Below are 18064 nucleotides of genomic sequence, written 5' to 3' on the forward strand. Positions count from 1 at the left end.
ACACCACACCAGCATACGCAATAACATGACACCAGCACACGCAACAACATGACACCAGTACACACATCATCACACCAGCACACACAACAACAACACCACCAGCACACACAACAACATGACACCAGCACACACAACAACATAACATCAGCACACACAACAACATGACACCAGCACACACACCAACATGACAACAGCACACACAACAACATGACACCAGCACACACAACAACACCACACCAACACACACAGCAGCACCACACCAGCACACACAATAACATGATACCAGCACACACAACACCATGACACCAGCACACACAACAACATGACACCAACACACACAACATGACACCAGCACACACAACAACATGACATCAGCACACACAACAACATGACATCAGCACACACAACAGCACCACACAAACACACACAACAACACCACACCAGCACACACAACAACATGACATCAGCACACACAACAACATGACACCAGCACACACAACAACATGACACTAACACACACAACAACATGACACCAGCACACACATCAACATGCCATCAGCACACACAACAACACCACACCAACACACACAACAACACCACACCAGCACACACAACAACATGACACCAACACACAACAACATGACATCAGCACACATAACAACACTACACCAACACACACAAGAACTCCCCACCAGCACACACAACAACATGACACCAGCACACACAATAACATGATACCAGCACACACAACAACATGACATCAACACACACAACAACATGAGACCAGCACACACAACAACATGACACCAGCACACACAACAACATGACACCAGCACACACAGCAACATGACACCAGCACACACAACATGACATCAACACACACAACAACATGACACCAGCACACACAACAACATGACACCAGCACACACAACAACATGACACCAGCACACACAACAACATGACACCAGCACACACAACAACATGACACCAGCACACACAACAACATGACACCAGCACACACAACAACATGGCACCAGCACACACAACAACATGACATCAGCAAAAAAAACAACACCACACCAACACACACAACAACATAACACCAGCACACACAACACTACACTAGCACACACAACAACATGACACCAGCACACACAACAACATGACACCAGTACACACAGCAACATGACACCAGCACACACAACAACATGACACCAGCACACACAACAACACCACACCAGCACACACAATAACATGACACCAGCACACACAACAACACCACACCAACACACACAACAACATCACACCAGCTCACAAAATAACATGGCACCAGCACACACAACAACATGACACCAGCAGACACAACAACACCACACCAACACACGCAACAACATCACACCAGCACACAAAATAACATGGCACCAGCACACACAACAACATGACACCAGCAGACACAACAACACCACACTTGCACACACAACAACGCCACACTAGCAAATACAACATCACACCAACGCACACAACAATACCACACCAGCACACACAACAACATCACACCAGCACACACTGCAACATCACACCAGCACATACTGCAACATCACACCAGCACATAGTGCAACATCACACCAGAACATACTGCAACATCACACCAGCACATACTGCAACATCACACCAGCACATACTGCAACATCACACCAGCACATCCTGCAACATCACACCAGCACATACTGCAACATCACACCGGCACACACTGCAACATCACACCAGCACATACTGCAACATCACACCAGCACATAGTGCAACATCACACTAGCACACACAACATGACACCAGCACACACAACAACACCACACCAGCACACACAACAACACCACACCAGCACACACAACAACACCACACCAGCACACACAACAACACCACACCAGCACACACAACAACACCACACCAGCACACACAACAACACCACACCAGCACACACAACAACACCTCACCAGCACACACAACAAATATCACACCAGCACACACTTCAACATCACACCAGCACACACAACAACACCAAACCAGCACACACAGCAATACACCAGAACTCACAGCAACACACCAGCACAAACAACAACACAACACAAGCACACAAAACAACACACCAGCACACACAACAACACCACACCAGCACACACAACACTACACCAGCACACACAACAACATGACACCAGCACACACAACAATATGACACCAGCACACACAGCAACATGACACGAGCACACACAACAACATGACACCAGCACACACAACAACACCACACCAGCACACACAACAACATGACACCAGCACACACAACAACATGACACCAGCACACACAACAACACCACACCAGCACACACAACAACGCCACACCAGCACACACTAAAACACCACACCAACACACATAACAACACCACACCAGCACACACAACAACATGACACCAGCACACACAATATCACACCAACACACACAACAACGCCACACCAGCACACACTAAAACACCATACCAGCACACACAACTACACCACACCAGCACACACAACAAAATGACAACACCACACACAACAGCAGCACACCAACACACACAACTACACCACACCAGCACACACAACAACATCACACCAACACACACAACAACATGACACCAGCACACACAACAACATGACACCAGCACACACAACAACATAACACCAACACACACAACAACATGACACCAGCACACCCAACAACATGACACCAGCACACACAACAACATCACACCAACACACACAATAACACCACACCAACACTCACATCAACACCGCACCAACACACACTACAACACCTCACCAACACACACAACAACACCACACTAAGACACACAACAACACCAAACCAACACACACAACAACACCACACCAACACACACAACAACACCACACCAGCACACGCAATAACATGACACCAGCACACGCAACAACATGACACCAGTACACACAACATCATCACACCAGCACACATAACAACAACACCACCAGCACACACAACAACATGACACCAGCACACACAACAACATAACATCAGCACACACAACAACATGACACCAGCACACACACCAACATGACAACAGCACACACAACAACATGACACCAGCACACACAACAACACCACACCAACACACACAGCAGCACCACACCAGCACACACAATAACATGATACCAGCACACACAACACCATGACACCAGCACACACAACAACATGACACCAACACACACAACAACATGACACCAGCACACACAACAACATGACATCAGCACACACAACAACATGACATCAGCACACACAACAGCACCACACAAACACACACAACAACACCACACCAGCACACACAACAACATGACATCAGCACACACAACAACATGACACCAGCACACACAACAACATGACACTAACACACACAACAACATGACACCAGCACACACATCAACATGCCATCAGCACACACAACAACACCACACCAACACACACAACAACACCACACCAGCACACACAACAACATGACACCAACACACAACAACATGACATCAGCACACATAACAACACTACACCAACACACACAAGAACTCCCCACCAGCACACACAACAACATGACACCAGCACACACAATAACATGATACCAGCACACACAACAACATGACATCAACACACACAACAACATGACACCAGCACACACAACAACATGACACCAGCACACACAACAACATGGCACCAGCACACACAACAACACCACACCAACACACACAACAACATGACACCAGCACACACAACACTACACCAGCACACACAACAACACCACACCAACACACACAACAACATGACACCAGCACACACAACACTACACCAGCACACACAACAACATGACACCAGCACACACAACAACATGACACCAGCACACACAGCAACATGACACCAGCACACACAACAACATGACATCAACACACACAACAACATGACACCAGCACACACAACAACATGACACCAGCACACACAACAACATGACACCAGCACACACAACAACATGACACCAGCACACACAACAACATGACACCAGCACACACAACAACATGACACCAGCACACACAACAACATGGCACCAGCACACACAACAACATGACATCAGCACAAAAAACAACACCACACCAACACACAAAACAACACCACACCAACACACACAACAACATGACACCAGCACACACAACACTACACTAGCACACACAACAACATGACACCAGCACACACAACAACATGACACCAGCACACACAGCAACATGACACCAGCACACACAACAACATGACACCAGCACACACAACAACACCACACCAGCACACACAACAACATGACACCAGCACACACAACAACACCACACCAACACACACAACAACATCACACCAGCACACAAAATAACATGGCACCAGCACACACAACAACATGACACCAGCATACACAACAACACCACACCAACACACACAACAACATCACACCAGCACACAAAATAACATGGCACCAGCACACACAACAACATGACACCAGCAGACACAACAACACCACACTTGCACACACAACAACGCCACACTAGCAAATACAACATCACACCAACGCACACAACAATACCACACCAGCACACACAACAACATCACACTTGCACACATAACAACGCCTCACTAGCAAATACAACAACATCACACCAACACACACAACAGTACTACACTAGCACTCACAGCAACATGGCACCTGCACACACAAGAACATGACACAAGCACACACAACAACATGACACCAGCACACACAAGAACATGACACCAGAACACACAACAACATGACACCAGCACACACAACATCATGACACCAGCATACACCTCACAGAAGGACACACAACATCACACCAGCACACACAACAACAGCACGCCAACACACACAACATCACAACAGCACACACAACAACATCACACCAGCACCCACAACATGACACCAGCACATACAACAACACCACACCTGCCGTACAACCACTATCACAGCAATACCATAATTAACACGACTTTGAGACCGTTATCAAAACTACAAGAATGACAGATATCAACACCAGAAACAACTCCACCATTACATTTAATAAAACCACTATCACCTTAATTGCGATCAACAACATGTCACACCACAACCAACATTTCAGCTGACAATGCAATCAAAAATATAGAATCAACTATTAAAACCAATACAACCATAACTTCCCTAACAGCTGCATCAGTCTCACCACGACCAATATCACAGCACTCCATTATCACCGCCATTATACACCACCAAAACAAATACACTATCAGTGATGCTAGCACCATGACCATCAAAACTATCAGTTACTAAATCAAGAAACTAACCAACGTTATGAACACCTGTATAAATAGTCATGTGCATTGTTCACAGACTTTTATTACGATCAATTTTGCTTAGCAGAAGCTTTTTAACTCTAGCACAGAGTGAAGAAACCATAGATAAGTAAAGCAGAGAAGGACAAGTTAAATGAGTGGGTGTATAATTACTCTTTGCTTCCTTTCCCTAAGTTAGGCTTTTGGTTTTTACCGGTGTGCGTTCCATTCCTTCCTTTCTCCGTCTCCAGCAAAATGTTCAATAAAAAGATCAGCTTTTACTTGATTACTGATAGCGACAGTCCTATCTTGTCGGTTTAGAGATGGAGCGGCTTCATCAGGTGAATATCTTTGTATGTCCTTGACCAAGAACCACTAGGTTTTGGAGCCCACTCTTCCTGATGAGTTTTCCTTTAGTGTCAGTCTTTTACGTAGAGATGACCCAATTTTTAACTTCTTTCCTTAGCCAGTAGTCTTGTCTGTGGAGGGTCTAGTTATAGCAGTGGGATTCCTCTGTCAATGACTCGCGGGAACGACAGACAAACCAAGGCTGATCCGTCACTGTGAGGGTTGTACGTGAATCATATTACGAACCAAATTATTTCGTTAATTGCCCTTTAAGTTGTTATTATGCACCATTTATAATGTGATACCTGTCTGATACAGCAACTCTATATCTTAGTATAGGGAATGTCTTATATAACTCTATTGCTATCATCTGTTTAGCATGACCAATCTATGTTTGTACGCCCCCGATCACTATATATATATATATATATATATATATATATATATATATATATATATATATATATATATATATATATATATATATATATATATATATATATATATATATATATATATATATATATATATATATATATATATATATATATATATATATATATATATATATATATATGTTTGTTCCGCTGCGGTCCCTCGTGGATTAATTAATTTTTAAAAAATTCAGACAAATGAAAATTCTGGTGATATTTACACTAGGTTGCCGCCTCGCTTTATTAACCAGTAACGTTGTGATTGTTTTGTATTATTAACTAAGGACGCTGGGATGGATTTTTAATAACCAAGGACGCTGATATTTATACTTTTAATCAAATCCGCTGGAATGGGTTTCATTAGTCTAGGTCGATGGGATGGGGTTTAATATCTAAGGAAATTAGGATGGGTTTTGTTAACTAATGACGATGCAGTGAGTTTTATTAATACAGAACTGGGATATGTTATATTAGTAATGAATGCTGCAAGTGAATCTCATGTACATAGGTTACTTCAAAGGTACTTTCATTATAAAGACTGCACGTGTCATTACTGCACATTTTTGTACCATTGGATTAACAGTTTTAATGTTAGTTTCCACTGTGTTGATTTCATACCTCGAAGAATTAAACACATGTCTAACATCTGGGTATCTTTAGTTGTAGACGTTTCGCCATCCAGTGGCTTTACCAATACAATACATGGACATCATCAGAAGACTGCAGAAATATATAAAGAAGACAATGGAAGAAGAGGTAATTAGTCCCTGACTTAGGAGCAGTGATAAGCACTGTGGTCTTGAAGCAAAGGCAGGAAGACTGGAGCTAATATGATAAAGTGAGATGTATCAGACGAAGACATTGTTACTGGTAGGCGGGATTCCCAGTGTATGTAGGTCATACCCAAGGGTTAGCCTAGTAGGTTGTACTGTATAGAATTCAGTAATGTTGCTGCGTCTCAAAACTTTAAGGGTGATGGACTGATTACATCGTCTTCAAGTATCTTCTGCTTCTATCAACTTTCTCTGTTGTTTTCTAATAAATATGTTATAGTGTTTGCTTACGTGTCTTTCTAAACCAACTTGTCGGTATTTATTACCAAGGTTTATACCATTTAGAACTTTGGTCTGAAAAATGGCAGATGAAGTTTAATGTGGATAAGTGTAAGGTACTTGCCCTTGGTAATGAAAATAACCCTCGAAGCTATAATCTAGGTGAAGTAGAGCTTGGTCATACAGAATGTGAGGAGGAGAATGAGGTAATCAGTCCCTCAACCTGGAGTCGATGTGTTCAGTCCATCAATCTGGAGGTGATGGTAGTGGTGGTGCTAGTAGTGGTGGTGGTGGTAGTGGTGGTGGTGGTGGTATTGGTGGGGGTAGTGGTGGTGGTAGGGGTGGTGGTGGTGATGATAGTGGTGGTGATAGTGGTGGTGATGGTAGTGGTGGTGGTGGTGGTACTGGTGGTGGTGGTAGTGGTGGTAGTAGTAGTGGTGGTGGTGATGGTGGTAGTGGAGGTGGTGCTGGTGGTAGTGGTAGTGGTGGTGGTAGTGGTGGTGGTAGGGGTGGTGGTGGTGATGATAGTGGTGGTGATGGTAGTGGTGGTGGTGATGGTAGTGGTGGTGGTGATGGTAGTGGTATTGGTGGTAGTAGTAGTAGTGGTGGTGGTGATGGTGGTAGTGGAGGTGGTGCTGGTGGTAGTGATAGTGGTGGTAGTAATGATAGTGGTGGGGTGGTAGTGGTGGTGGTGGTAGTGGTGGTAATGGTGGTGGTGGTGTTGGCTGTGGTGGTAGTACTGGTGGTGGTGGTGATGGCATTGGTGGTGCTAGTAGTGGTGGTGGTAGAGGTGGTAGTAGTGGTGGTGATAGTGGTGGTGGTAGTGCTGGTGGTGGTAGTGGTGATGGTGATGGTAGTGGTAGTGGTGGTAGTGGTGGTGGTGGTGATGGTAGTGGTGGTGCTGGTAGTGGTGGTGGTAGTGGTGGTGGTGGTAGTGGTGGTGGTGATGGTAGTGGTAGTGGCAGTAGTGGTGGTGGTGGTGGTGATGATGGTAGTGGAGGTGGTGGTAGTGGTAGTGGTGGTGGTAATGGTAGTGGTGGTGATAGTGATGGTGGTGGTGGTGGTAATGGTGATGGTGTTAGTGGTGGTGGTGGTGATGGTAGTGGTGGTGCTAGTAGTGGTGGTGGTAGTGGTGGCAGTAGTGGTGGTGGTAGTGGTGGTGGTGGTAGTAGTGGTGATGGTAGTGGTGGTGGTGGTAGTGGTGGTGGTGATGGTAACTGTGGTGGTGGTAGTGGTGGTCGTGGTGGTAGTGGTAGTGGCGGTAGTGGTGGTGGTGGTAGTGGTGGTGGTGGTGGTAGTTGTGGTGATGGTAGTAGTGGTGGTGGTGGTGGTGGTGATGGTGGTAGTGGAGGTGGTGGTAGTGGTTGTGGTGGTAGTAGTGGTGGTATTAGTGATGGTGGTGATGGTAGTGATATTGATAGTAGTGGTAGTGGTGGTGATGGTAGTGGTGGTGGTAGTGGTAGTGGTGGTAGTGGTGGTAGTGGTGGTAGTGGTGGTAGTAGTGGTGGTATTAGTGGTGGTGGTGGTGATGATGGTAGTGATGTTGGTAGTAGTGGTAGCGGTGGTGATGGTAGTGGTGGCGATGGCAGTGGTGGTGGTGGTAGTGGTGGCGATGGCAGTGGTGGTGGTGGTAGTGGTGGTGATGGTAGTGGTGGTGATGGTAGTGGTGGTGGTACTGGTGGCGATGGTAGTGGTGGTGATTGTAGTGGTGGTGATTGTAGTGGTGGTGATGGTAGTATTGGTGATAGTGGTAGTGGTGGTGGTGGTAGTGGTGGTGGTGATGGCAGTGGTGGTGGTGGTAGTGGTGGTGGGGGTGGTAGTGGTGGTAGTGGTGGTGGTAGTTGTAGTGGTAGTGGTGGTGGTAGTTGTAGTGGTGGTGGTGTTGGTGGTAGTGGTAGTGGTGGTAGCGGTGCTGGTGATGGTAGTGGTGGTGGTGGTAGTGGTGGCGGTGGTAGTGGTGGTGGTAGTGGTGGTGGTAGTTGTGGTGGTGGTGGTGGTAGTGGTGGTGGTGGTGGTAGTGGTAGTGGTAGTGGTGGTAATGGTAGTGGTGATGGTAGCAGTGGTATTGGTGGTGGTGGTGGTAGCAGTAGTCTAAGAACAAGAAAGCAAAGTAGTACTGTTGGAGAGGTAACGGCCCACGAGGGTAGTAAAAAAAATCTCAGGAAAAAAGCTCATAGGACAGCACCCACCTATGCAGAAGAAATGAAAGGCAATACAAATATTGGAAAGGAGAAGAGTTAAGGTGAAGAGGAGGTGAAGATCAGGTCAAGTCAGGAGAGTTCAGAAGTTTGGAACTGTTCCATACTTTGAGTATGTAACCTTATTCGGAGCGTGTTAACACACTCACTTAGGCTGCCTCACCAACCAGCGAACCAGGTCGCTAAGGGTTTGACGATTTATGGGGCACCATCGTCAAATCAGCACCTAGGTTCAGCCATGATATTGTGGATCTGGCAGTTGTGAAGGTGACGTGGATACCACTCACATTGTCATTGTCATTTTCATCCAGTTGCTGGTTGAACACGGTTGTCCATTCTGTCTTCAGGCTGCGTCTTGCCTCTTGATTTACCGTGTTGTACACATATATTTCAATCTCATGTATACAGTGTACATACTTGTAAATACCTATAATCGCACTTGGTGAAGGAAAGTACAAGTCACAGTTACTCTGCTGTGTTTATTCTGCTCCTAGCTCCCCTTTACACCCAGGATAACAGGCCTTTGAAAACCTTGGTCATAATAAGAACATTAGACAATGTTATGAGAAAGGAAAGCATCTACAGAGACAAAGCCACGACTAAGATTTTTATTAGGAAAGTTGTGTGTAAGGGATGCTTCAATATAACACAACATCTGTGAAGGCTCACACGCGTCTGGCTACTCACATGCTAAACAGACTTTCTTCTCTCCCAAACTCACTTCTCCTGTGAAATCCCGTGTTCTTTGCCTTCCCTATATTTCCGGTTTCCTAAATCTTAACAACACTATCCGTTCCTTAGATATCAAACTTCCCTTTCTCCAAATTATTGTCCTTCGCAGTAATCCAGTTCGTACCTCTCCTCCTGCTACTGATACTTCCGAAGTCTACTTCATTTCCTGCTCTTCTTGTCGTCTAAAATACTTAGGAGCAACTAGCCGCTCTCTTTCTGACAGAATTAAAGAGCACAGAAGAAGTGTTAACCTTGCCGACACTAATAATGCTCTTTTCTGTCATGTTATAGATCACGGTCATCCTGTTGACTGGTCCTCTGCTTAAACTGTCTTACATTCTTACATTCACACACGTCGTCTTGTTGAAACATCCCTTATACACAACTTTCCTAATACGAATCTTAGTCGTGGCTTTGTCTCTGTAGATGCCTTCCTTTCTCCAAACTTCAGAACACTCGTGACTTGACCTCATCTTTATCCCCTCTTCGCCTTACTTCTTCTTTCCAACATCTTCCTTTCCTTTCCTTTCTTCTGCCTAGTTGCGTTCTGTCCAATGAGTTTTTTTTTCCTGGGGATCTGTCATACCTATTTATGTTGTTCCTAGACTCCCTCCACTACTACTACTACTACTACTACTACTCCTAATACTACTACTACTACTGCCTCGCTAACACTCCACTCTCTGACTCTTGTGTCACTACTACTACTACTACCACCACCACTACATCTACCACTGCTTTTACAGTCATACTACGACCTTTTCTCATTCTACAACTTCTGGCCCCGCCCCTTCTTGTACATATACTAGTTCCCTTCCCTTCGTGTTTCTGTGTGACTAGTTGATGGTTGAAGTCGAACTGAAACGTTGTCATAAGTTTTATTTTGGAATGTGCACATTATCTATGTTAAGTCACCACTAGCAAACATACGTACAGACATAAACACGTGTAAACACACGTACAAGAACCAGTGCAGGTTTTAAAATCACTCATAAACGACAAAGAAATATTTATATTATTATTATAATCAAGGGGGGTAGATTATTATTATTAAGAAATATTTATAAATATTTAAATTTTCAGCAGAAAAAAATTATATTCAGTATTTCTAACTTTCTTCCAACGTTGTCAAAAATTTTCTTCTTACTTATCTTGAACTCATGAGAGCGAGCAGCTTGTGGCATCCTTGCCTGAGCAATGGTTTTTTCTTTCCAGCTTCTCGAAGTCTTTATTGCATCCCTATATGTAGGCTGACATCCGCCAGACTCGAAAAGCATTTTTATGACCAACATTCGAATTATTGGTCAAGAAGGGGAAAGAAATGAGGATAGTTCTGTGCAATGATTACATCACCATCCACCTGATAGATCTCTCCATATATCGTTTCAAATGGTTGTCATGCAGCATCTTTCCTAATCCTTCATTCTGATCTTTCTCTCCACGTACGCCCAGGTCTCCATCCACTTCCCATCTCTCGATTAAAAGCTCCATCCTAGAACAATATTGGTCGCTGCAAGGAGAACCAATTAAATGTTTTGTACAAATATTGGAGTTTTGCAGATGAAACCTAGTAAACGTCATTTATAGAAACAAGAGTGAGGTAGGAATAAGAGCGGGAGGAGGAGGGAAGAAATGAATATGGGAATAATAGAATAGAGAACAATGAAGGGAGAGTGGCGATAAAGAAAATACAAGAACTAGTCTCGTAGAATACTTCTGTTATCTCTCCAAATTCGCGAAATGTTTTCCCAGGTACGGGCTCCAGGCTGATGCTGCGTACTACAATGTGAGCCTGACATATGTTGTATAAAACACCCGAATGACTATTTGTTGAGATTCCTGAAGACCACTCTCAGTTTTACCATGCGAGCATTGGCTGCAGAGTTTATTGGGTTGATGGGAGTCTCTGGTGGTATGATACACACTATGTTTATTCTTACGTTCTTCTCTTTGAATGAGTTCTGTAGCCTTTGTCCCCGGGGTCTATATTCTGTGTTCGGTCTTCTGCCATCTTCCTCAATTTTCATAACCTGGCATTTTGTGGAGTTGAATTCAAGCAAACCTATTATGTGACTAACCTGCAGTTTGTCCAGATACTCTTACAGCCTTTCCACCTCCTCATCTGTCTGCATTCTCATCATTTTTTACATCATCATCGAATAGAGATACTTCTCTCTTAATTTCAGAAACAGCACAGGTAATGAAACATCACTAGTCCTAATACCGATCACTGTGTACTATCACTCTTTGCTTCCTTTCCCGAAGTTACGCCTTTATCCACCGGGGAGCGTTCCCATTCCTTCCTTCCTACGTCTCCAGTTTTAGCAGAGTACAGTATAAGATGCCTTTCTGAAGTTTGGAAAAGTCAATATCCCCGCCCCTCTTTTGTCTCACTTCCGTTAAATTGTCATAGAATTCCAAAAGGTTGGGAAAACAAGACTTGACATCTTTGAACTCGTGATGGTTGTTGTATATGAATCCACTTATCTCCACGTACTCTACCACACTCTTTCTGACTAACCTCTCTATTTCCTTGCATATTATACATGTCAGCACAGTAACTTCTAGATCAATGCTACCTATCTTCTTTCTTAAATAAAAGTACTAAATTCGTTGTCCTCCAGCTCTATGGCAAATGTCCTGTGTTCATCGACTTTTTGTAGACCATAGCTAACAGTGCGGATAGTGCTGCTACTCCCTCTCGCAGAATCTATGGTGATACCCTCTCCGGGCCCAACGTTTTTGATGTATTCATCTACATCGAAAGATTATTTTACCTCTACCCCTATTTTATGTATGGTGTCCAGTATCTGCTGATGTATATTCTTTTCCCTGGGCTTTCTAGCATTGTCCCTGTTTCCTCTGAGAAGACTGCCTAAGTTGTTTGTTCAGCGCATCGCAGATTTTCTGTTTATATTCCGTGAGCTCTTCTCCTGCCTTCTTCAGTCAAATTACCTAATCTTTTACCATTGTTTACCTTCTGATGTGGTTGTGAAGCAGTGTTGTTCAGACGTAGCCTTGGTCGCTATGTAGTACTCAGATTGTCGCTCAGCCTCTCTCCTTACCCTTGTATATTCATTTCTGGCTAATTTGCTGACTTCTCTGTTCTCATCTGTCCATTGCTTCCTACAGTTTTTCAATGCTCTTATTTTTTCACTTTTTTTTTGTTTGCCTCTCTGCATCTTCGGGTGAGCCAAATGCTCTCTTTGTATTTTCTGTTTCCCATTCTTCGGGAAACAGGTATGAAGTTTCAGTCTACCCTCCAATTATTCCCAACTACATATCTCATCATCTCCAATGACTTTCCCTCCAGTTCCCTCTTCCACTGCACTACATTGAAGAATTCTCTCAACTCATTCCTACAAGGATCTCTCTTCTAAAGTCTCGCTTCTCTCAACCTCAGTATTCAAATCTATCCTCTACATTTAGTTCTACAAGGAACTTGAAGTTAAAGTGTTGCATAGTTGCTAGCGCTCAAGGAAATCTTGTAATCTATTCCTCCTGTGCCAGACGTACTTGGGGTGAACACTAGGCCTAGCCTTGCTGACAAATCTTTACCTCTCTCTCTTTCGTCATATCCTTAATATGTGTGCGCATAAAGTTTTCCCCTTACCACCTCCATCAATTAACCCTCCAAGTTTCCAGTCTTCCATGTGGATCTCGGTTTCCTCAGTCTATTCCTTTATCGATCTAGTAACCAAGATATGCAATTGCCTCAGTCCTTTGCACGCTCCTAGCTGGTTCATCTATGTCTGTCATCCCTCGTTTTATTGCTTTTCTGTTCTTGCCACGATCTTCTGTTGTTAAGTGGTGGGTTGTATATAACCACAATTACTACTTGGGACCCCCCAGTATTAACTGAGTCCACTATGAAGTCGGGCACCTCTTATCTGTGTATCCCTCTCACTTCTTAAAAACTCAAAAGATTTCTGATTAAGTGAGCTACTCCTCCGTCTCTGTTACAAAATTCGACTAAGTGAAGGTATCTCCAGAGAATACTAGAATCTAACCTGTTTCTCATTTTGTAACAATTTATAAGATAGTATTCTAGTACAGTTTTCCCGTAAATGATGTGGCTTCTCAACAACGCTTTTGGATTGCAACCGAATGTATACAAATCAACCAAATAAAAGTTGAGATCTTTAATAACAAAGGTGTCTAGGTGGTAATAATTACAGTTAATGTAAATTGAATTATTAAGGAGAAAAGCTCCTACACAAGTCTTCAAGTATATTGTATTATTCTTTTGAATGACAATCTGAATCTTTACATATAAGCATATGGTATAATAAGAACATTAATACCTTTACACTATAATACTCTTAATATGTACAATCAGGTACGTTGCTATGAGTATGTATGTGTGGATATATGTGTTTGTGCTCGGTAATATAAGGTAATGCTTGGTATGCTTTCAGTCAGGCTTGACTTAGAATGTGACTGACAGCAACGAGTCCCTGGATAAGTTAACTTCTCAACCATCAAGTTATCAAACAGCTTGCTTGAACGATATGATGACCCATTTGCCAAACATCAGTAATGCTCGAAGCAGCAGTGAACAGCGCAACGTCAGGCAAGGAATCAAGGAGACTAAACACAACATTTACTGGAGAACCATCATCAAATCTTCCCTGAATAGGCAAAATTCTCATATTACTGAAACTGAGTTCAGCAGTTCCAAATTCCCGACTACGGTAGTGCGTAGATGCCAGAACAAATGTAGTTCGAGACTTGAACTCGGGACCTGAGATACAGAGATTATCTCACGACACATCACCTCTGAAAACTTCAAATATCACTAAGTCCAAATAATGCTTTCTGAACAGAGTTGCACAATGTAAGTCAAATAATAATATAAAGCCTCCTGAAATTTTCATTTTAGCTATTAATGAAAACATCAGCAATATAACATTATGAAAAAGCAATATACACAATATATTTATGGTGTCCTTTTCATAGGATGCAACAGTCTCCCCTTTTTTTCTATCTTTACCTATCACTTGATACCTAACTGGAAAAATGGAATCTGATATCATGTCAGTCAACTTTGTGATGGCTATGATGCCTGCTTTTACCTCAGCTGTTCATTACTTCAGCTAGTCACTCTGGTTGGACGACCCATCTGCGTTGGTGTACCACACTCTTAACTTACCTTCCCTTATCGTACACAGGTCTATTTTATCCACTAACTCTTCTTGATGCTTACCCGACAGGAGTGTGGGAAGTAGGACTGGGTTGATTTGTGCATCACTATTGGGTGTGTAACCTAAGCCACACTTTCTCACCCTGACATGGGCCACACTCCCTCACCCCTGACCTGGGTCACACTCCCCCTCACACTACACTGGATCTCGCTGCCTCACACTATAGTGGGCCACACTGCCTCACACTGTATTGGATCACACTCACCCCTAACCTCTGACACTACATACTACATAGCTAAGTACCCACCTGGTTTAATGCAGCTCAGGCCACACACTCCGTCACACAGACAAACCTTTCTTCGGCTAAGGCAGTCCTCGTCCTTGTTACATTTTCGTAAGCACGTACGTCCCTGGTGGGTGAAAAGAGCAGACAGTGAATGTTATGTGAGAGTGAAAACTTTTGTTTTACGACACGTGAATGATGAATTAAGGACGTACGGTTCTTAACAAGTGGATGGAGAGGGACTTGTGCAACTGGGTGTGAAAAGCGGACGTGTAGTGGTGCGCGGAAGGCGTTGTGCGTTCCTGTGGGAAGAAAGAACGGACGGGTAGTGTAAGTGGCTGTGGAAACGACAAGTACGGCTACTAGTGCATTTTTGAGTACTTATGCCTTCTTCGATGGGTGTAGGAAGAGAGCAGACAAAATAGATGACTAGTGGAACGTGTTTGGGAAGGAAAGAAGGAAAAGGAATGTAAGCAGAGATATTACCTCATGCTACAAAAATTTCATATTTGAAGACGAGTCTATAGAAACACGTTTATAAACGTGAAAAATGGTGCGCAAGGTGAGGCATCTGTATATAAACATTTCTCCTCGTGTGGAATTGAGCGAGAGGCGAGATGTCTGTTTCGTAATGTTGGGATTTTGAGACAGGCGAAATATCTGTATGAAAACGGATTTTTTTTTTTGTTTTTAGTGGGAAGATTGGTGTGAGAGCTGAGATACTGATAAAGAAACTTTCGTCAGTGTGAAACATGATGTTAGATACATTTTAAATCAACGAATAAATGAGATGCAGTATAGAAAACTTGCCAACACATGCTTAATACCCTGTCTTTAACTTTAGCTCCCCGTTTGTCATGCAGAGGCCAGACTTCCTTGTCCCAATTTTGATCCTAAATATAATAAAATGTCTGTATTTTCATGAACAAATTGACAGGCAAGTAGTCATAAAACCAAACCAACAGACAAGCACATATAGATAGATATAGCCAGGAAAACAGAGACGCTGATATTAGTGATAGTAGTTATATACAACCCTTTCCCAAACATCAGGAACTTCAGACTAAAATATGGCAACAACAGAAACAGAAGTTTTGGTAAAAAAGACTAGTGGCAGAATGGAAATTTTTAATGAATCATACTAATACGAAATTTTCTCAAATATGTAGTAAGCTCATAGTAAGTTTAGGTACGTAGAGCAAAGTCGGTAGAGCAACTGCCAAGAAGACGTGAGGTGCAAACCTGAGTCCGGTCAGGAGCGCGGTGTGAGCTAAGGATCATGAGAGTTAAGGGTTCCATCAACTGGAAGCTTCCCTGGTTCTGGGTGATGGAATCTGTGGTACAAATTATAACTGGTTTTTCTTATTTTCATGGATAACAATGCTCACCCAGGGTCAGGCCATGTGATATAAAGCGTTACGATGTGAAACACAGCCGTAGATGTTGTTACTGTTGCGACAAGCATATCTGTGTTCATATTTGCATGTGGACAAATACCTGTCTCAACAGCATATATTTTATTAATTCTGCTACAAGGGATGGTGTAGATACTTTTATTTTCCTTAGGGTTAGTTAGCATAACCCATCTTAGACCTGGTAACGTGTGATATTGGTGGAGATGACGTGAACAGAGATGAACTTAACGATATGAAAGAGTGGCATCGAGTTTCATAAAAGGCAAGACAGGCAGACAGATGCTGACAGACGATAAAAAAGCCAAATAAAGATACTCAGACATGCAGAGACCCATATACACAGATATATGTGCAACACCTGTGTATTATTATTTGAAGATGTTCCACCAGACAGCAGCTTTATGAATAGAGAATAATGATAATGTACAAAGAAAGTAGAATATTAGGTAATCAGCTTCTAAGTCTTATATACAAATGGTTTAGAAAATTGACAAGTATCTCATTTCTCAACTTTGCAGAACTAGACACAGAGGACAGTGGAAGATGAGGCATCAGTCTTTCAGCTTAGAATCCGGAGATCAAAGAAAGCATAGACAGGAAGCTGGACTCAAACTGGAGTTGGAAGAGTTGAAATTATCGTCACAGGATTCACCAGCGGAAGTAGAGTAAGACCAAGAGCTGAGTCCGAGCTTAGTGACTAAGTTCATGCAGATAGTCTCTGTACGAAGATTTTTATTGTGTAGCTGTGTCAGACAATAATTATTACAATTATTCTAAACAATAACAACAAGATGAGGAACTATAGACATGCACAACACTGGGTATCTTTATTTGAGGGAGTTTCGCCAGTGGCTATATTAATTCTGTACTGAGATGATACATGTAGAAAGGAAAAGACGAGGTAGTCAGTTCCTCAGCACAAGTGACTCCTTATATTCTCGGTATTGTATACTGACTGACACAACGGTACCATGGAATCTTGATATAGAAAATATCTCCTTCAACCTACTTGCTAAGCTCCGCCCCAACACTTGGGCAT

At 43.1% G+C, this 18064-nt stretch overlaps 1 protein-coding gene across 4 annotated transcripts in view; it reads right to left on the bottom strand.

The window, feature by feature from the left end:
• The window catches only part of Hasp (Hig-anchoring scaffold protein), an 809679-nt gene that overhangs the window by 287074 nt on the left and 504541 nt on the right, over positions 1-18064 (bottom strand). For all 4 annotated transcript variants that reach the window (XM_070079939.1, XM_070079946.1, XM_070079933.1 and 1 more), the window contains exon 3: positions 15635-15737. In XM_070079939.1, the coding sequence (XP_069936040.1) occupies positions 15635-15737 (103 nt within the window). The remainder of the gene's footprint in view (positions 1-15634; positions 15738-18064) is intronic.

The sequence above is a fragment of the Cherax quadricarinatus genome, chromosome 6 (assembly GCF_038502225.1).
Source record: "Cherax quadricarinatus isolate ZL_2023a chromosome 6, ASM3850222v1, whole genome shotgun sequence".
NCBI lineage: Eukaryota > Metazoa > Arthropoda > Malacostraca > Decapoda > Parastacidae > Cherax > Cherax quadricarinatus.